The sequence below is a fragment of the Lupinus angustifolius genome, chromosome LG06 (genome assembly GCF_001865875.1).
Source record: "Lupinus angustifolius cultivar Tanjil chromosome LG06, LupAngTanjil_v1.0, whole genome shotgun sequence".
Lineage (NCBI taxonomy): Eukaryota > Viridiplantae > Streptophyta > Magnoliopsida > Fabales > Fabaceae > Lupinus > Lupinus angustifolius.
Window position 1 is genome coordinate 16,881,447 of NC_032014.1, and position 23,169 is coordinate 16,904,615.

The 23,169-nt window shown below is 31.0% G+C and overlaps 1 protein-coding gene across 1 annotated transcript; it reads right to left on the reverse strand.

Annotated features, from left to right (window-relative positions):
• On the reverse strand, nt 13,956–17,677 carry LOC109350840 (cold-regulated 413 plasma membrane protein 2-like). Its single transcript, XM_019592148.1, has 4 exons — nt 17,426–17,677; nt 16,376–16,483; nt 16,190–16,260; nt 13,956–14,370 (listed from the first exon to the last, which is right to left on the reverse strand). The coding sequence occupies exons 1-4, from the start codon at nt 17,605–17,607 to the stop codon at nt 14,123–14,125; spliced, it is 609 nt and encodes a 202-aa protein (XP_019447693.1). The 5' UTR covers nt 17,608–17,677; the 3' UTR covers nt 13,956–14,122.

Here is a 23,169-nt window from a genome sequence, read left to right on the forward strand (position 1 = left end):
ATTGCTTGTGGCCAACGCTGCGCAACGATCGCTTCCGTTGTACTAACAAATCCAATGTTTGAATTAGTGAATAAATTTAAACTATTAAATGTTCCTAGTATTGATTATTAAGATGTGAATTAAGTTTTTAAAATTTACTGTTTAGGTTAATGAATATCCTATCTTTGAGAAAATTATATTGAAGTTTTTATATTGTTGCTAGTGTATTGTAATGTATGTAATTGATTGTAGTAAATGTAATTGATTGATAATATGCTGGTAAAACAAAAGTTAACGTGATCTAGATTGTTACTCACCTTATCACCTTGCTTTTCTAATAAAAGAGAGCTCTGCAAGGCCATTTATCCTTGTAGTTGAGCATCAATATGAATTTGAGGTTATGGTGGTTGATGAACGTGGTGTTTGTATGGAGCCTAGTCTTGGGAAGAAATAATACTCAATTATAGACCAGGGCTAGCTCAGAAAGAAAGAATACTTAATTATAAAACTAGAGAGTAGATCTACTTACTTCAAGATTAAAAAATCTACTCAAGATCTTAGTTATCAATTCTAAATAAATCTATTGGTGTGGATTTACTCAATAATTCAAACTATTGAATTTTCCTATAATTCATGGTTAATATAGGAAATAAGTTTTTTAAACTAACTCTTGGAGTAAGTAGATTCCCTCTCTTTCTTAAATGGTATCATATTTTATTATAAAGAGGATATTTCATATTTTCTCTCAATAATTTTTAATGAGAAATTTTCTGGGGTGCTTACTACAATATTGTCATTAATATATGTTATAAATTTTATGTTACATATCTAATGTTTAAATGTGTTAGGATTATTATTATAATTACCCAAAATAAAGTGGTCTATTTCAAGTAAAGTTTATAACTATGGACAAAATTGGTAATCTTAATGATGAGAAAAAATACGAATAAAAAATAATCATAATTTTTCAAGAGTTTGAACTCAAAGGATTACTCTTCATTAAACAATGAGTGCAAATGGACACCACTTTTCAAGAAAGTGCATGCACTTCATATAAATAGGGGAATATGGTCCTCAATTCCATATATAGTGAAGAATCAATTTCTTATTATAAAATCTAATCATCAGGAGGGAAAGACTTTAGGTTAACCTACATGTTACATCACGAGCAAGGAGTTGGATACAAAATGAAGGACATATAAGTTCTTTCTTCATTTCCATTTGAACATATTCATATATGTTTTCACTCTATATTTATTCTTGGTGATTTGTCATGAATGAACTTGACTATATAATGATAGTTTTCATTATTTTTAGTATCTCACATTAATTAAATCTAATAAGTAATATCAAAGCCAATTAAATATATACAAAATAAAACTGGTAGGGGTTGATAGTGGTAATTAAACCTGCGTCTTCTCCTTGGCAAAAAGAAATTTAATCATTCGACTATGTCCATATTTTTTATAGTACTAGATAAATAATATATTGATTTGATTTATACAGAGTTAGGTCTGATACTCTATTAGGGTAAGTCAAAATATAAAAAATTATATTATATATATTAATACTTCTATAAATATTTATTCGCTACTAATAGAATATCTAATAAATATTTATGAATATCTAATATTTATACAATATCTAAAACATATTTGAATATAATATTCAATTTATTTTATTTTAATGTGTCACAAAATCTGAAAGTATTCAAGTTCCTTTCATTTTGTGATGTAGAGTAAATAGTTTTAAGAGATGAGAGAATTAAGAATATTTATTAAAAAGACTAATCCAATTCATAATGATGTATTGGAAAATACAAATTTTGTGTCACTCCACCCACCATCTCCAAAAGCAAATACAAAAGGTACAATAACAATAAAATAGATGAAGATGTGGTTTCTTTTGAGTGTGATAGATATATGGTAGGCATTATAGATTCAACATCTTATTTATATATTTAATTACACTTAATTTTAGCAATCTATTTTCTTAAATCTAACGTACCAAATGAGTTAAATTTAAAGTTATTTAAGATTTTTCTTTTTCTCTCTCATCATTTATTTCACTTACTCTTATAATCCGTTAGATTTAAGAAAATGAATGACTGAGATTGAGTGTAATTAATATATTATGTGTAAATAAATTTATCCTCATATAAATAATGCTCACATGGATATATTATACAATTAGATAGAAAAATATTTTTGTTTCCAAAATATTTCACATGGAAAGGTACCATATGAAATTTCTATATGGTTGCTTCTTTGCGATTTTTCTTGAAACATTGAAGTGAATATAAATAATTAAAATTTCGCTTTAGTAACAAATGTTCCAATTGTTGAATTGTTGCACCATTTCATGAGTGGTTCCTTGTTTGATTCTCACATCTTCTTGTTATACATTATTTAATAATGACAATAAAGGATATCCTTATAATATGAGATAAAATCTTCTTAAATTTATTCATTAACAAATTTTTTATTTTCCTTCGATCTCGATGTTTCCATTTTAAAATATATTATAAAATAAAAAATAAAACATATGTTAAACAATAAAATAAGTTATCTAAACTTTATTTTCTTTTAAAATTTGCTAAGTTCCTTTTCTAAAAATATATAACAAATTAGGCCATTTCCATCGGATTCGAACCTCGAAACATTTGGTAGATAAAAGGCTGCATTACTGCTAGGCTAAAACATGTTTTTATAGACTAAAAGTAAGTACAATATATTTATAAAAACTAACATATTTGTATATCTTTTTTATTATAAAATTGTTTAATATTTTATTTGAACCAATTAAAGTAAGAAGTTATCAAACTACCATCTCTTAGTAGATTATATATATATATATATATATATATATTGGTTGGATTATTTGCACACATGATGATAAACATGAGAGAATTATAAGGTTGAATATGTGAATGATTAAAAGGTTAAGAGAAGTCATTATTATTTGACATGCATTGTTATCAATATTTGACTTTACAACAAGATTGTCACTTGAAATTGATATTATTATGTTGTCCAAAGACTTCATATTGATGTTGCACTGGGTATCTTGAGATGATTTATATAAATATTTGAATTTATGTGTTAAATTTGATTTTGAGTTTAATGCAAGAATAATTGCAATTTATTTTTATCTATTAATTTACCTACTTTTATAATATTTGTAAATATTTATTTTACATTTGTCATAAAAGATACCAACTTTAAGAAATAAGAAGAAAATATTATGTTTATTCTCTGATGGATGGATCTAAATCGTGCATTTTATAATAAAAAAACAACTCCTTGATATTAAGTGTTCTGTTAAGGATAAATTGGACTATAAGAAATAAACATTAGATCTACACGCTTAGCAAGTCTAGCATGCACATAAGCCGTGCATGTCAAATATTATGTACTTGACTAGAATTCATATAACAAATTAACTCATTGATAAGAGCACCTATAATGGTGAAAAAATGAGTTCATAGTCAATTAAAAATGTTCTTTTTCTAATTTTATTATTAAAGAAGAACCATTCTTGTTCTTATTTCGCAACACTGAACTAAATGGATACTGTTCTTATAATTGATACAACATTAAAAAAGAAAAAAACTGTTAGAAGAGAGAGAATAAATCAATATTAATGTGAAATATAAATATGAGGTTGGTTTGTGGGGTCCATTTAAGAATGGAAATAGAGTTGCACCACTGTAGGTGATTTTGGTTTGAGTTGCTTAAGCTGTTGGAATGTGTAAAAAACTATAAAATAATCAGTGAGACACATTTAAGAACAAAAAATGGGTTGCACCATTGTGGAGACTCTAAATCATTCCAAGCCAACCTAAAATGTTATATAATGATGTTGTACAAGGAATAAATTTATTCGTGATTAAATTAGAGATCATTAGATATTATATTTAATTTTGGATATATTGAAAAATCATTAAAGTTATATCGTGATAAAATGTTAGTTTTATTATATCTCACTTAAAGAAAGAGTTCAAAGTGATTAAATGTCTATAAAGCACATTGATGTAAATTTCATTGTTGCATATCTACTCATTTAAGGTTTATCATCCAATGTCTTCTACGAACATATTACTCATATAGGTATTGGACCACTTAATGATATGTCAGTCTGCTGAGAATTTGTATTAGTATGCTCTTCCAAAATTGACATATTTATGGATTTTTTGTTGTTGCAAAATAAGGTTTACGGATCATTTTCACTCTAAATTTTTTTTCACAAGAATCTCACTAATGTAAAGTAGGACCACTTAAAAATCGACATGTATACTTTCGTGTGATTTTCTTGTTGCATAAGTCATGGTTAATGCATGTCTTGTAGGAATGACAACGGGGCGAGGCGGGGTTAGGTTTGCACATACCCAAACCCAAACCCGAAATTCAAAACCCGAACCCGAACTCAATGAGGTTGAAAATAAAAATACCATCCCCGAACCCGAAAAAACCCAAAAATAACAAAGTATTAAAGAAAATAAAATATTATTTTCATGTAATTTTTCTCTAACATTTCTATTTTCTCTTGTATTATTTCATTTCTTTTATATTTGAAAATCCAATAATATGTAAAGTAAAATTAGAAATTAAAAACAATGGGCAAATGATAGAAATTTCAATTTTAAATTGAATTACCTTACTTCGGGGCGGGTTCGGGTTAAGGTCTTTGCTATACCAAACCCAAACCCGAAATTTAAATCCGGGTAAAACTCGAACCCGAAATTTAAACCCAGATAAAACTCGAACCCGAAATTTAAACCTAGGTAAAACCCGAACCCAATCACATCAGGTTTTTCCCGTTAAATTTGGGTTCAGTTCAGGTGGGTACCCACGAGTTCAGTTTTTATTGTCATCTCTAATGTCTTGTAGTTACATTAATAATAGTGATGATTGATGCCTTTAATTATGATTGATATATTGAGAGTCACTTTGGTTCTATATATAAATATAAGTAATGGACGAATTAGAGATATGTCTAAGGTTTATAGTGGTGATGTTTTGAGATCATAAAGTAGTCTAATACATTTGTATAGTTACATATTTGACTAGTGAGAGATTGTTAGAAGTTTTCTGTCACACATGCAACGTTTCAATGTTTCAAGTAAATTTTATGACTATAATCATAATTATCAAGAATATTATTGTGTAGAAAGAAATGCTCTTATTTCTATTTCTATAACATACAAAAATTACAAATAAGAAAAGTGTGGAGCATAACTCTTCATAAAAGAGTTTGAATTCAAATGAGACCATTATGATAGAGTATGAATTCAAAGGGGCATCAATATCCTGAAAGAGCATGAGTTTCTCTTGAAACCGTTGTTGGAACCTTGAAGTATGTGAGTTGAAAAAATAGTAAGTCTCACATTTGGAAGTGGAAATACTTAAAGAGTGTTTATAAGTAAGGATATTGTGTATTGGGTATACCCGAAGGGGTACAACAATTTTGTGGAGGGGAAGAATGCACAACACATGACAACCACACTCATGCCACTATCGGCTCGACACTACATGACACAGTCTAGTTCATGTTCAGGCTTAGGCTTGGGCCTTCTGGTGTAAATATTTTTATATGGACTAGATATTATTTTAATTATGTTTTTAAAAGTCTAATCCACTTCAGCATGTGTCTTATACATGTTTTTGAACATTGGACACACACCTCTTATATTCCAGTACACGTGAGCGTTTGCTCTGGTTGCACTTCATGTGGGCATTTATTTTTATAACCATTGTAATTTGGAGCATTGTTTTTCTGCCCGTTTTGGTTCTCAGGTCTACAAATAGATTCCTCGAGCTCTTGACAAATCATACAAGGTGAGACTCATTTCTTATACTTTTCTTTTGTCCCTCAATTCTCCATTCTTTGTTGAAGCACTCCTGACTTTCTTATCCCTCTTACATTTTGTATCATATATATATACACATATCCTTCGAGTGACATTAACCATACCTTTGAGTGGCTTCTAGCCGACAATTTGATGAATAAAATCAACCAATCGTGTCACAAAAAAGTATAAGATAAAGGGTTGTCATATCCACATGGACTTGCTAAATCTAGCATTTCAAAGATCAAATTACTATCCTAAGCTAGTTTTGAAAATGGTTTTGATTTGGTGACACAATATAGTTCAAATATAATACAATGATATAATTCACCTAATGGAAGTAAGATAAGGATAATACATAACCCATGGGGTTGTAGAACCACCCACACATGAGTATTGATAAACTCCAATAGTGCTTACACATATTTACCATGATCTAAGTGAACTAAACTACCCAAGAAACTCAAGAAAGAATTATTACAAAATAATATTAAAAAGTATGTATCTAATGGCTCGAGTTAGATCTCTTTAAATAGTATGCGAGATCTGGTTTCCATGCTTAGTGCATCGCCTTTGTGCTGAGCACGACCTTTCAGTGCACCACCTTGCGCTTTGCACACCTCCATTTTCTGCTCAACGTAGACGTGGTGCTTGGCACAAATGGAATAATGGCTCAATGTTGAATTTCGTAATTGATTTCGCTAGGCACCAGGGTTGCGCTGAGTGCAGGTTGCAGCCTACTTCTATTGTTGAGTGTGGCCTCTACGCTGGGCACAGGTTCGCCATACATTTTCCGAATTATGTGAAACACAATAATGGCGTTTAGCGCAACCAAGTTTTTATGTTTTACTTATCTGGCAGTTCATATTGAAGAACCATGTGGTAGGAATAATATATTTAAAATTCAGCTCGATCCAACACTGAACGAATGCAATAGCACTATTTTACTTGGACTACACATGGCTGAATATTTGCTTTTGTACAAAACTTAGTTTTTTGTAATATTTCCTCCAGTTTAGGCCTGCAAAACACTTCAGATGTGATATTTGACCATTTTAACAAGTTTTAATCATGTATCAGTATAATTTCATTCATTTGAGTTGATTAAATAGTTAAAGTATCATAATAGAGTGTATAATATATGATTAATTTGGCACTTAACAAACTCTCCCCAACTTAGAACCTTGTTTGTCCTTATACAAGAGTCCAATTGAATATTTTCAAAAACATGCTTGAGTTTTTCAAGTAGGACTTACACATCAATTATCATGGAGTACATTCAAAGATATGTTATTTGCACAAGTAGCTAAGTACATTAAGGAATTTCAAACTCAAATTAAAGTATGATATCTAATTCATGAAAGTCATTCCTAGCTACATAATCCATATAATCATTTAAACAACTCATATGCCAATACTTAGGAAGTGTAAAGTCGTAAGTGTTTAGTAGTGTATGTCTCTCACAAGCATGAACAAGCAACAAAGTCAATTTTGGTATTATTTCATAATTAATCAAGAATGATATACAATATGGATCACTAAGGTCTTTCATGGATTGTAATATGGCTGGACTACAAAAGACATGGTTTTTTTGGATACAAAGAGGTTCTAATAGGCTAAGAGAGCAAATTTTAAACTCATATACTACTTTTATTTGTACTACAAGCTATTTTTGTTTTCCATTTTTTTTATTACTCCACCACTCATCGTTTTATTTTAATTTTTTGTTGAGTTTTTCTTTTTGATTATTAAGATGACTGGTGGTTAAACCCCCTTCGCGAAGTTTGGACTATCCTTCGTCCATCAAGAGTACGCTTTCAATATGCACAACAACACACATCAAAGCAAAAAACAAAAAACGAAAAACAAAAACAAAAACATACAATACATTGGATTCCCCCCCAGGAAGCGCTTATTTAGCATCACTAGCTTCACGTTACTTCATGATCTTAGGGATTATGGAGTTGGATCAACCAAAGCAGTATGACATTGATATATCGATATCACTCTATAACGATGCTTAATCATTTCCAGCAAGTGTCACTAGGCTTAATTGATTTGATCATTTTTATGCTCTTCCGAAGACTCATATTTTGATTTATCAAATCTCTTAAGGGAGGATGTAGGCCAATGATGAAATGATTGGCAATGTTTGTATGCTCCATTTAATTTGTGTAGTATATGGGCTAACGATCAGTAAATTATTGATTAACCTTTCCTTGACAATTTTACCTATTGATTCCTCAACTCTCTAAGTGAGAGGTTTATGCTCAATGTAGACCGGTGTGGTGGTTAGTGGTTCCTCTAATTGAGAAACATGGAAATTACTCAAGTGTGTGGTTAACAAACACACTTGAGTCTCTAAATTTCTCAAGGAGGCGTTAGTACTCTTCTAGTTCTCAGTTGTCAACTCCATAAATTTTTACAACATACTTTCCAGCTTGGAGGTTTTGTCTAGGCAAGGGTCTTCCATGTACTACCCTCCCCCCTCCGGTAAAGGGTTTCAGACAATACATGGTTTGGTGATTGCCATAACATCACTTAGAAGTCACCCTCTTTTGGATGGTGGCCATCTGCCAATTGAGCATGTCCAACTGTTATAGGAACATCCTATTTTGGGAAAAAGTTTAGCACAAATTGAGTAGTCGTGGTTAAACGTCTCATAATCCATGTTGACTTTACACCATAAACAAACAAAAAACCTAAAATGCAGAAAGATAAAAACAAAAATTAAAATTCCTCAAAAATGGTAATATAATTAATCAATACTAAGAGTAGATGCAAGTCCCTAGCAACGACATCATTTTGCTAGCCGACAATTTCGTAATTATAATCAACCAATGATGTCACAATTAAGTATTAGACAAGTAGTTATCGTATCCACATGGACTTACTAAATCTAGTCATTCAAAGATCATATCACTATCCTAAGCTAGTTTAGAAAAAAGATTTGATTTGATGACATAATATGGTTCAAATGTAATATAATGATAAAAGGATGGATTGAATATTATACTTACTATCCATATACGCGTGATTCATAATGTCAATTCACTTAGTGAAGAGTATTCCACACTAAGGACCTCAAGATTACTAAAAGCTGATGTATTAGTCAATTTAACAACTTATACAACAGAGCTCTATGTCTAGAAACTTATACAACAAAACTCTATGTCTAGCAACATTACTCATAAGATTAAGATTTATGACCCGCATAACATACCTCTATGTTAAGTAGTCAATGCATGCAAAGTTTTGTTGAAGGCAATATATCAATTATATTAGCCACCAATTTCTTTATTTATACTAACACTTTATTAATCTACTTATATGTCTAAAGAGTGAGGGGATACCCTTGGTAGTACCCAAAAAATCTACCTCTATGTCTTGTAGTCTAGATTAATAAAGTTAAGTTATATGAACCATTAACCATACCTATATGTCTAGTAGTCTATGTCAATAAGTTTAAGAGTTATAAAATTACAGAATTAATTTCACGTCTAGATACCAATCACGTAACATGTATGAGATGACAAGTTGATACAAGTCGATGCCTAGAAAATATATTGTTGTAGAGTATGCAAGTTCAGGATTATGCAAATATGACACTAAGCATTCTATTCAAAAATCATGGCATAAGACGATTAAACTTAAAGCAAGCATTAAGCACATGCAACATCTCAAAATAATCAAAACTTCGTAAATTTAATATAATTAATTCAGTATGTTGATAAGTGCCAAAAATGCCTAAATTTCATACACTTTTTATGGCACTTTCTTTGACAAAATTGAGAAAACCAACTGAAGTCAATATTTTTTGGATAAAAAATCAAAATTTTGTATATAAGCTTTGTGTATTTCCTTTTTATTATATTTTGTAGGATTTAGGTGGAAAAGAGAAGATTTAATCAAATCCAAACAAATTGTAGGATTTAGGTAGCTTCCATAGGCTTTTTAGAGGTAGCTCACTATAGCTGGGCCAGTAGCTCACAACTAGCTTGGGTGAGTCAGTCCCAAGTAGGTGACTAAGCTGCTTGGTCAAATCCATGCTTAAGGGTTTGGTCAGCAACTTGGCGGTGGACGAGAGGAGCTTGGCAGTGGCAGAGAACTCCTATAAATAGGAGGCACTTCCAGGCTTAATTAATTCATTCATATACACATTTTCTCATCAACACATTCTACACTTCTCTCTAGAATCCGAAATTCTCGTTTTTTTCTACTTCTTCTTTGTAATTTCTTAGATGAATTTTTCTCCAAAGTAGTTTAGGTAAGTTTATTTTGTAGTTTCTCCTTAATTCAAGAGGATAATGAGTAATCAAATGAGATGTAAAAGTTTATTTTGCAATATCATTTGTGCATGTAAAGTGTCTTAAATCCTTGGATTAAGATGGCCAATGCTCCTAAATTTAGTTGAATTTTGGCTCACTAATATTTCTTGTAATTTTTTGTTTCATTATATTGAATCATGTTTAAGTTATTACTTTGGAAATTTCAATTCTTTAGAAAGTGCTTAATGCGATTTTAGCTTGATCACCTAGAACTTGATTTCAAGATCCAAAATGCTTCTTTTTAAAGTATTGACAAATGAACTAAAAAATAGGAATACACCTTAGTTCATTTGCCAAATCAAAGCATCTATTTTAAGCGACTTGTAATCAATGTTAATCAAATGTTTACGGAGCTTGAAATAAGGCGTGACAACTTATTTCGTCGAGTGACAGTTTTCTATTGATTAGTGTATTTTGCAAGGTTTGAAAATCACTTTTTCTCGCTGAGGGATTGGGGAAATTTTATGAACTGATGTTTGGAATAAACACAATATAACACATAACTTTTATAAACATTTTTCATAGAAACATGTTAATAAATATTTTCATCATTCAAACTATTTTTGTCCTCAAGAATTTGTGCATAATATTTGTTTATGTTTATTTATGTTAACATGTTCAAAATCCGTAAATAAAATCAAACCAAAAATATGTTCAAAACTTTATTAGTAATATAGCATGTTTATAATAATGTTCTGTTAGACAATACCTTGTGGTTCGACATAACCCTATACTATACTACAATTGAATCTTGAAAGAGATGCAAATGTAAAATAGTAAAGTGTTAGCTTATAAATTTATTTGTTGACAAAGAAAGAAACCTTGAATGAAAGTACAATTTAATTCAAAATTGTATCTTTGTGAAAAGGAAAAATACACAGTTATAACGAATGATCTAACTACTAACTTTTACTTTCTGTCATTTATATTTCTGGAACTAACATTTATTTTCTGTCATTTACATTTCCGCAACCAACATTTATTTTATGTCATTTATATTTCCGCAACTAACATTTATTGTTTTATTCTTTATATCAACCCTTCGAAAGAAGTGGTACAATTAAATTATAACTTTATTTATTTGTTCTTTACCAACCTTCCATAAAGAAATAGTTTGGTTAATAAATGGAAACGAAATTAAATATCACTCATTATCACTTGTTTTAAATTGCTAAATTCATAACATTATGTCAGCATTGAAATTTATTCCAACAAAGCCGATATGATATGAAATTGTTAATAATTCATTAATGCTAAGTTTTTTTGATTAAAGGAACATTCTTGAAACCATTATACCAACATTGAAATTTTTTCCAACAAAGTCGAGATGGAGAGCAAAGAATCGATCTGTCATTAAATAAATTAATCAGAGACTTGCACTTCATTAAGCAAGCAACAATAACTCTTTCAACACGTGTATACATCAAGCTTGTATGACATTTAATCCCAACAAGTGAGTACTTAGCCACTCATGTTCACACAATGCAAGCAAAATGTGGATATTACACAACCCATGGGGTGGTAGAACCACTCACGCATGAGCATATATTAATTCCTATAGTGCTTATATTAGTTCTCACAATCAAAGTGAGCTAAACTACCCTAGAAACTCAGAAAAGAGGTATTATAAATCAATATTATAAAGTGTATATCTAATGGCTCGAGATGGACCTCTTTAAATTGTGTATGAGATCTAGCTTACATGCCTAGCGCATCGTCTATGCACTAAGTGTGACTTTTCAGTGAACCACATTGTGCTGCATGCACCTCTTTGCGCTAGGTGCATCTCCTTGTTCTCAGTGCACCTCCCTTTTCCGCTGAGCGTGGACGTGGCGCTTGACACATGCAAAAATGACTAAATGATAAATTTCATATTTGATTTCACTGGGTGCCATGGCTGCATTGAGTGCGGGTTGCACGATGCTACTTTCATTGAGTGTGGCCTCTACATTGGGCACAGGTTTGCCAGAAATTTTCCGACTTGTGCTAAGCGCAAGAATGGTGCTTAGAGTAGCCAAATTTTCAAATTTCACCGATCGAACTGTTCATGTTGAAGATCCATATGTCCAGAAAAACATTTCCAAAATTCAGCATGATCCAATGATGAACAAATGTAGTATCACAATTTACTTGGAATACTCATGGTTGAATCATTGCTTTTGTCCGAAACTTAGCTTTTTGCAATAATTCCTTTGATTTAGGCATAAAAAACATTTTATAGATGATGTTTATCCATTTAATTAAGTTTAAACCATGTATGTGTATAATTTTACTGATTTGAGTTGATTAACTAGTTAAAGTGCCACAAAAAAGAGTGTATAATATATGATCAATGTGACACTTAACGTGGCGAAAGTCGTATATGTGGGCATCATTCTAGAGTGGTTTCCGCAGTGTGATGCTTATCTGTAACAATGATCCAAACTATTTTATCCTGGGGACATCATGATTGATCATTTGTTTGCATATTTTTAGCTTTACCATAAAATGTCTTAAAGCAAGCATCCTAGAACGCGATTCAACCTACTAATATCTTTAGTAACATATTCAAATTTTGTATTTGTTTTGTAACAATTTCAAGATGTTTTCTTTAGAAAAAAAAAGACACTACACATCAACAAGTCCTATCATGTGTCTCACACATATTTTTGAAAGTTAGGCACATGTCAGCGTACGTCCTACAACACTAGCACTCGACGTGCATACTCTAGCACCCACTCCACATGCGCTTTTTGTGGTTGTTAGTTTTTTATAACAGATGTAATCTACACCATTGTTTTTGTGGCAGTTTAGGTTCCCACATCCTTTTGGCTCTTGGAAAATCACTTCCATCTTTCTTCTCTCTCTTTTTTTCTTTCCATGTCACTAATATCCTTCGACTGACATTAGCCATATCTTTGAGCGGCGAAAATCATATCTACGGGTGTAATTCTAAAATGATTTCCACAATTGAGCAATTATTCATAACAATAATCTAAGTTGTTTTATTCTGGGGACGTCATTATTAACATAATGTGTTTGCATAGTTGTAAAGGGACACAAAACATCTTAAGAAGAATAACATAATAAGCGCCTCAACTAAATAATATGATTTGTGACATATTCAATTTTTGAATTCGTTTTTGAAGAACTTATAAATAAAGGTTATGGTTAGTTTTTTATAACATATGTAATCTATACCATTGTTTTTGTGGCAGTTTAGGTTCCCACATCCTTTTGGTTCTTGGAAAATCACTTCCATCTTTCTTATCTCTCTCTTTTTCTTTCCGTGTCACTAATATCCTTCGACTGACATTAGCCATATATTTGAGTGGTGAAAATCATGTCTACGGATGTAATTCTAAAATGATTTCCACAATGGTGCAATTATCCGTAACAATGATCTAAATTGTTTTATTCTGGGGACATCATTATTAATATAATGTGCTTGCATATTTTTAAAGGGCCACAAAACATCTTAAGAAGAACAACATAATACACGCCTCAACTGAATAATATGATTTGTGACATATTCAATTTTTGAATCTGTTTTCGAAGAACTTATAAATAGAGGTTATGGTCCTTAATCATATGTGACAATCATTCAATTTCTATTCTAATGTTTCATCACATATACTTTCTTCATAGAAATGTAACTTCTTTCTTCATATTCTCTGGAAATATATTTATATATACTTTTGCTCTATTTCTCATAAATGAACTTATTATATGATTAAGTATGTAATCATCATCTTTAATATCTCTCATTAATCTAAATTCTAACAATATAATTTTGCGAGCAATTTGCAATAAATTTTGCATCAACAGTGATAAATGAATTGTATTAAAAAATGTGGTTCTCTTACACCATTTTAGGTATGTTACATATATGACACCATCACCTACACACTTATTTTTCAAACAAATAACATATCATCTTTGACTACTATATGATAATGCTTTATTTTGATAATATGCATAAATATATTCAATGGATAATTAACGCCCATACTGGATAGACTAAGAGGAGAAGAATGCCAAGAGTATTTGAAATTCCATGTTTTTGTGTGAAAGAATTTTTGAATCCACCTGAAGCCCTTATATGTTCTTGCAATAGGTAACCACCAATGACAAGATCTATCACCACGCCAACCCAAATGTACCTCAATTTGTTAGCAAAGAAATCAGGAGCTACCACCAAAATAAGAATCATTGATCCAGGAATCTCCAACCAATCTAGAAGAATTTACAACCAATTTAAAATTAGAAATAGTAGGGTGTAAATAGTTCATCTATATAATATCTAGTAATCATATTGTCACAAATATTTCCTCACAAAAATCATATAGATAATGAAATTGTGGCAAACAAAGATCAACCTATCTTTTACAACCATTATAAGAAAAACTCAGCTACTCATTTTAGTGTAGTAAAGCAGCGGTTAAGATTATGTTACATCAGACTGCGACCGATGAGCCTCTAACTACCACATAATTTCATTGTTACAAGAACATGGGAAGAATGGAGAGCCACAAGTGAGAAACCACAGCTTGAACTCTTAATTTTTTCCTCATATTAAATATGAGATTTCACACTCGAATAAACTCAATAATCTCCCCCTCAATGTGGGTACCACACACTAATCTGCTCCATCTTAAGTCTATCATGTCACAATCAAATCATCGACTCTAATATTAATTGTTGGACCCGACCACAACCAGAGAGCCCCCATCACTAGAAGTTTCATTGTTTTTGGGACATGAGAAGAGTGAAGAGCTATAAGTAAGAAACTACATCTTGAATCAAATTAAACCTTTAGACACTGATCTACGAATCTTTTCCACTTATAAACTATTTCACTTAGCCTCTCATATCCAATTTGATTTCACACTTGAATATCTCTAATACATTCATTTGTAAGAGTATTTATCATATCTTGGAGCAAAACACTTAATGGGTTAGAAAGGTGCTAATATTGTTTTACTTACAGTAACACATGAATTATGAAAGTTAAGAAATTTCAACAATTATGATAAAGTGCAAAAGATGACATATTAACATGATGACGTTTATAACTTAATAAGAAATGTCCTAATTAACTATAAAGAATAAACTCCAAATGTTTTCCACTTGACATCATCTTAACTTGTTGAAAAATGATTTTGAGAACAAAATTTGACCGTTGTGTACAGATAAAATAATGGACTGCCAATAAGTACAACACTTTTACATTTCCCTATGCTACCTCTAGTTTTTTTTATAAAATAAACTATCTCATTATATTGTTATTAACTATTGTTCGTTAAATTTTGAAGAATAATGGAAGTAAAAACAAAGCTCAAAAACCTTAAAATATATTTCTAAGAAGACTCTAAAACTTTCTTTTACTATTCCTTCTTCTTCAAAACTAAACTAATCCATTCATCCAAAATGTGTGTGCCAGGGTGATAAAACTATCTTGCTGGGTTAAACAAGTGCATCCTACCACTGGAACATGATGCTTAGGCGTTTCTTATTATGTGTTATAATATATTTATTCACTTATAGTTTTATTTTTTTCAAACTTATTCATATAATATTACATTTTAATATCGATATATTATTAAATGTCATACAATTAATTTACATACTATATATATATATATATATAAATAAAGATAAGTTACACTCAATCTTATACATTTATTTTCTAAAATCTAATCTACCAAATTGGTAAATGCAATAAATTATGAGAGAGAAAAAGAAAAATCTTAAATAACTTATTGCATTTACCCATTTGGTCCATTATATCTGAGAAAATAAATAACTGAGATTAGATATAATTAGCGTAAACAAAACTTAGATGTAAATGAATTTCTCATTATATATACATTATTAGTTGAAAAAGTGACCCAGTACATTCACTAGTTTAATGACACACGTCTTTTATATAGTAATAATATCATAAAAAGATTGGTAAAAGTAAATATATATATATATATATATATGTATATATATATATATATATGTATGAAGTCTAAGTATTTTTATGCATGCATTTCTACTTTAAACTTACCAGGAAAATGCCTTGGGAAGAAAAGTCTTAGCACGACTGTAATGAACGCTATCCATTTTCCAACTTCTCCTCTAATTCATAGTAACGAATTTGAAGCCAATATTGATATATAACAAAAACAAGTGTAAATAATGATTAGAAAATAAAAAGAAAGGAGAGGAGAAATCGACCAATAGAAGTTCTTACCTGAAGAAGTGGAATAGTGACCCAGGTAAACTGAAGAATACATATGGAACTAACAATGAAGTCAACATATTTGTCTTCCAATTTGTGCGATCCAATATCAATAAATAACTGAAATTTACATTTTCCCACGCAATCAGTTTGATGAAAAACATGAAAGCGAAGTCAACTTCTATAATACTATTATTTACATATAAAATATTTCGATAATATTGAGAGAGTCTTAAACACTTTTAATCTTCAACATTATGACTTTATTAAATACGAGTCTTTCCTGGTAATTAAAACTTTAACATGTTTGCTTTTTCTTGTATTAAATTTCCTTATCTATATCACATGCAAAAGGATTCAAAAAAACTTGTCATAATGTCGTAAAATTTTCATTAAACTAAATCTTTTTTTCCTGCTTTCTATCTTCCACTTTTTCCAAAACATCAATAGAATATGAAAAGGAATTGCAGGTATGACAAATTATAAAGAATTTATGGAGAACAATTGGAATAGAGGAAAAGGAACACTACTCAAGAAATAATAGGACATTTTGTCTAATTACAAATTTTTCTTTCTCTCGAAGATTTAAGTTTAACACACCATCATTTCATTTCTTATATAGAGAATTCACAATTTAATAGTAGTGTACTAGTGTTATACAAACATGGACTATATTAGGAAAAGTATAAGTTATCCACAATTAACAAGGACATTCTTCTTTGGTGGAATGACAAGGACATCCTTAACATACTAAATATATTAGGAAAGAATATCCATTATCATGTAATGAAAAACCACGTAGAAGTAAACTAAAGAACAGCCGCATTAATTAATGAAGTAATAGTTTACTCTTCCTTCCTGTACAGTTTTTATTGGAAAAAAAGATGTATAACCTAGTGATTTTTATACTTTTATTGCATTATCTATCATCCATTTTTAATTATCATAGACTCTTAAATAAAAGTAATAATAAATTAATGATAAATGATGTATTGATTGTGTTATCACTAAACAAAATATAATTTTATCAGCAAAAAAAAAAAAAATTAAATTCAAGCTTACATGGCGGCAAAGGAAGCAATCCATTTAAGGAAAGAAGTACCAAACCCTATGCCTCCAAGCATAGTTGCATCTTTGAAGAGCTTTGTGGCTGCAATCTTTAGCTCTTTTATGTCAGAGTCAATTAAACTAGCCATAACAGGGTCCGTCTTCATTGCCAGATACTGCATTAATACTCTCCCCATTGTACTTCAAATCTTAACTCACACAGATACAAAAATAAACTATATATATACACTCAAGAATTTGGAAAAGACCCGTAGTATAGAATATACTTGTTAGTGTTATGTTTAGGTTGATATTTATAGGAATATGAAGTAACAAAGATGTGGGGGACCCTAATTCAAAGCTTTCAACCAATGGCAAGGAAATGTAAAATGATGCGAACTTTAGGATCCGCTTCCCTTTCCAACTATTTTCTAGGCTTTGACTACTTTCGTTGATTGATTCAACATGTCATTAAACATTTGTGATGCACGTCACTACAATTCATGCCTTATTCTCCAGTGGAGTGTGATGGAATGCAACGCAATGACACTAACGTCTATTTTCTAAATATAAAACTTAGATAAATTTGTTTGAAATGTGTGTCAATATTTTATAGTCAAAGCAACATATATGTATATATATGATTCATAACAAAACCATATTCTCCTAATGAATTATATATGTATATATGTGTGATTTTGCTTATTAAATTATAAAATAAATATATTTTTCAAATATATATTATATTTACAATAATTAAGAAATTAAAACCAACAAAGTGAAGGGGGAAAAATGAATTAATGAAATATTTTTTCTAGAGGCTAAAGTTTTGTTAAGATTCACGAAAGTTATTAATTATGAAGTACAAAATGAAAGGCAAATAAATACAATAATATTATTGAATTGTGTTTGTTAAAACACTTTGGAAAATAGTTTTTTTCAAAAGTAATTTCTTTAGCAAATATGATAACCAGGAAGACCAACAGGGGGAATCGCCAGAGGTCTGGTTGACGGTGTCGCAAAAGACGGTGGTAGCGAGTAGAAGAAGAACAAAGATGGAGAGAATTTAGGGTGTGTTTCATTTCAAGAAATCTTTTCTATTTCTATTATTTATTTTCATTTTCAAGAAATCATTTTCATTCCTATGTTATCATTTCCTCAAAACATATTTTTATTATTATTTCCATTTCCAAAACTATTCACTCTAAACTTCACAAACCATGACAATTACTCTTGCAATTAATTCAATTCTAAATTTTAATCACTAAAGTATTCAAACTAATGATTTCATAAGATGTCTACATATTTGATACTTGCATTTTCTTTTCTAACTGATTTCATGTCAACAATACATTGAACATATTTAATTATTTGACTTGGTCATTAGCCATCACAAAGCAAGGATGGTAATGAGTCTAGATATACTGGGTGAGAGTGCAAAGTGTCAAGTGTTGCACTAGCAATATTTTGCCTATGTTTTGATGAAGACAATATTTTATTAAAGCTTGAAGATGATTCAAAAATCAACATGTCAAGGACTCAAGTGGTGAAGTGGTGACTTATTAGACTTAGGTTATAATTTTTTATCATCTTTTTAGAAGTCTAAGTTGCTTGCCATAGATATTGAGTCTAGGTTAGGAAAACCTAGATGTGAGTCTCACAAGACTTAATAAAGTAATTAATCCACTAAAATGAAACATAATTTAGTTCATTATATGTTCATGCATTAATCATACATGTTATATGTGCATATTAGACATAACATAATGGTTAAAACATGTATAGGTATCAATCATAACATATAAGTAGTTTACCATTTAATCATGTATTAAAATACATTGGTTAATCGATTAACAGCATGGCTTAATCGATTAACGTGAGTGTTTTTCTATTGTTTCAACTGCATAACTGAAAAACCTTTTTAGAGGCAAAATCTGTTTTGTATAAATACCGTGTAATTGCAGAAATGACCAAGAGTGAAAAAAATAGAGAAAAGAGAATTGATAATCATTGTTAGAAACTATTAGAGAATGTGGAATTAGAAGAAAAATTAGATCATGCTAAGGCTTTAGTTTTCATATTCATATTGCATGATTCTTTGAAAAGATTTCTTGCATCATTCTTGTGTTTATTGAAAAGAAAACGAGATAGTTCTTTATGATTGCATATTTTCAGAAACCTCATGCATGTACATTCATATTAGACCAGAAAGTCTTGTGAGTTCTTGCTTAGGTTTTTAGGCTTTGATCTTTATTGAAATATCCGAGTATTAAGTACTCATTCATAACTCAAAGCGTTGTTATTCAAGGATTGGGAAAATCCTAGATGCGGTTAGGTAAGGTGTTCTTCACACAAAGACTTGGAGGTCTTGGGATAAAGAGCGATACCTTGGTTGGGGCCGAATCGCGGTAAGAAAGGTTTTCTTGGGATGCGGTTTTAGGAAAGGTCAAGCCAAGGGTGACGAAGTTCTTTGGGTTCCAAGAAGAGAGCGTTCAAGTTTTGTATTTCGATGCGTGTATGTAACGTACATCGTGTTCTATAGTGAAGAAGGAAAATCTCCCGGATCAGAAGGGATGACTGGATGTAGTTTTGCAGTGGACAACAAAACGAACCAGGATAAAATCCTTGTGCAATCTTTTCTATTAAAAACATCTCTTATATCATTGCTTGATTTCTCATAACCTGATAGGCAAAAGAGTTGTTGAACAAGTTTTTCTGCATTCTGTTTTTAATGTGTTTAATCGATTAACCACAATGCTTAATCGGTTAACTAGGCATTTTTCAACAAGTGAGCAAAAACCAAAAAAGTGGAATTTGAGCTCCGCTCACCTATTCAACCCCCCTTCTAGGTGTATTTTGCCACTGATACCTAACAAGTGGTATCAGAGCTAGTACGACGTTCAAGCTCAACCGCATCCGCGTGATCCGAGAGGGACTACACATGGGCTCTATTAACCCATTTGACGGTGATGGCGCATCCATTAACTGCCCTCCCATATTCAATGGCGAAGGTTAAGCCTATTGGAAGGTTCGTATGAGAATCTATATCAAGGCAATTGACACGGACATTTGGGATTCCGTTGTCAATGGTCCATACATTCCACTTTATATGGTGGATGACGAGCCTAAAGAAAAGCCTAAAGGCTTATGGACGGATATTGAGAAAAGAAAGGTCCAACATGACCTTAAGGCCAAGAACATGATTACTTCGGTCTTATCTTATGACGAATTCTTTAGAGTCTCGCAATGCCTTAATGCAAAAGAAATATGGGATACTTTGCAAGTTACCCATGAAGGCACAAGTGAAGTTAAGCGCGCTAGACTAAATGCACTTACGCATGAGTATGAGTTATTTCGCATGCTTCCTAATGAATCTATATGTAATATGCAAAAACGTTTTACTCATGTTGTAAATCATTTGGTCGCCCTTGATAAAAAATTTACTAATGCTGATTTGTCTAACAAAGTTTTGCGTTGTCTTGATAGGAAATGGCAACCAAAGGTAACCGCGATAATGGAGTCAAAGAACTTAGACAATATACCATTAGTCTCTGTTTGGGAATCTCCAAGAACATGAAATGGAGTTAGGGCGCTTGACACTGAATGAAGAATCAGTCAAGAACAGAATCACACTCAAGGCTACAAGATTTCAAGAAAGAAGCCAAGAACTCGACCAAGAAAAGCAAGATTCCCAAAGAAGGCTTCACTTGCTATGAGTGTGGAAAATCGGGCTACATGAAGCATCAGTGCCCAAGCCACCTCAAGAAAGTCGAGAACAAGAAGAGTAACTCTCGAATGTCCAAGTCAAAAGGATCATACATTGTTTGGGACGATTCCGAGAAAGATTCGACTTCAAGCTCATCTAGTGAGGAGAAAAATTCAAAGGTATTCCTAATAGCACAAGTGCATGAGAAGTGCACATCTAGTGAAGAAGATGATTCTATTGAGGTACATTTCTATCCTTCATCATGCTCTAATGACTCTCCTTCATACGATGAATTATATGCAGCTTTAGTCAAAATGCATGAGGAATTAAAGAAAATTGTTAAAATAAATATAGATAGAGGAATAGTTATCTCCTTGCATGAAAATAAAATAATTGAAATGCAAAATGAATTAGATGAACTTAAACTTGAAAATGAAACTCTTGATCTTATCTATGCATGTGTCTCATGTGATTGCTCTACTTCTAAATTATGTCAACCACTATATGTGATACTTGTGAGAAGTTAAATGCTGAAAGTTCTATTTTGAAACAAAAACTTTCAAAGCTCACATATAGTCAAGAAAACCTTAACACATTGCTAGCTAATACAAGAAACGTTGGTAACCGATCTGGAATTGGATATAAACCTGAACCTAAGAAAAGACCATATAGAAATCAAGTAGTTCATATGTATAAGAAGTTAAACAATAACATGCCTACTTTTTTCTATTGTGGTACACATGGTCACACATGCACTACATGCTTTATTAGAAAATTTGGTGTGTCAAGTGGCAAATATGGTTGTTTAAAGAAGGGGCAAGATCCCTTAGTTACTAACAAGAAGGGACCAAAAATAACTTGGGTACCCGAAAGAGACAAGTAAATTGTGTTTGCAGGTGTGCCAAAGGACATTTGATCATCAAGGGATAAATCAANGATGTTCTATACACAAGGTTGGTGAGTAGATCAAGGTTATTAAGAAGAAAAGTTATTGAGAAAGGATGTTAAATGAGCTTCCGTATTATGCTACCTACCAAGAGTACTTCTCTAAGTAATAAAGGGGGAGAAGATAAAGAGAAGAATAATGAAAGGGGGAGTAACGCACTTTGAATGTCAAATTCACAACATTGATCATATCATTAAAATTTTCATCAAACAAGTGGTAATCTTGACCTATCACCAAAGGGTAAGTAAGGTAATTATATTAACAAGGTTACAAAATTATTTCTTAGTAAGCTCAAAATTATGCTTAAAATTGTCAACTTTCTGTCATTAATCGATTAACCCTCAGTATAATCGATTAAATGAGTTGCAGTAGCTAAAGCTTTTTAGCTAAATCTTTCTGAACTAAATCATGTTAATCGATTAAATTTTATGTTAATCGATTATATGGGCTCAAGTTTTTTTTAAAATTTAATTCTTGTTGTTTTGATTCAAGTACATCTCATCGTTATGGATGTACCCTCTTTTAGTATTTTGTAACTATGTTGAACCTTGTTAATTATGTTAAATAGAATTTGTTTTTGCGTGAATCTTGAACATGTCTTAATTGTGTATTATAATTGAATGATTGAAATATGTTTTAAAATGAAAATTGCCTAATAAGTGCTAAGAAGTGGCATCTAACAAGTGGTGATAATGGCATCTCACAAGTGGTGCTAACAAGTGGCATACATATATGTTTAATCATTCCATGTAATAACTCTTTACATAATGGATATGTCATGCAAAATCTGTCTATAATCAGTTTTAGAGTCAGAAATCAATGCATTTGTTTAAGCTTCTCAAACTGGTTATTGCCTATGTTAATAATTACAATTTTTTCAAAATAAATTGATATATCTGTTCTTACTTTTGAATAGAATTGAGTATTTGTATCTTTTTTATAATGTCAAAAGGGGGAGAAAGGTTGTTTGTTGTGTTTGATGTTATTTGCAGGTTGTTATAAAAGGTTCCGTGTTTACCTAAGGGGGATAAGGACATATAAGTGCTTACCTAAGCGGGAGAGCAAAGCGCTTCAACTTTAAATCCACAACCATTATGCAAATGTACA

What these genes read in the sequence shown, in the direction of transcription:
- LOC109350840 (XM_019592148.1), bottom strand. Translation starts at nt 17,607, where the DNA reads ATGGGGAGAGTATTAATGCAGTATCTGGCAATGAAGACGGACCCTGTT. An exon ending in ATTGCTTCCTTTGCCGCCAT is followed by an intron (nt 16,484 to 17,425) that starts GTAAGCTTGAAT and finishes TGTAAATTTCAG; the next exon opens with TTATTTATTGATATTGGATC. An exon ending in CTTCCCAAGGCATTTTCCTG is followed by an intron (nt 14,371 to 16,189) that starts GTAAGTTTAAAG and finishes AAATTCTTCTAG; the next exon opens with ATTGGTTGGAGATTCCTGGA.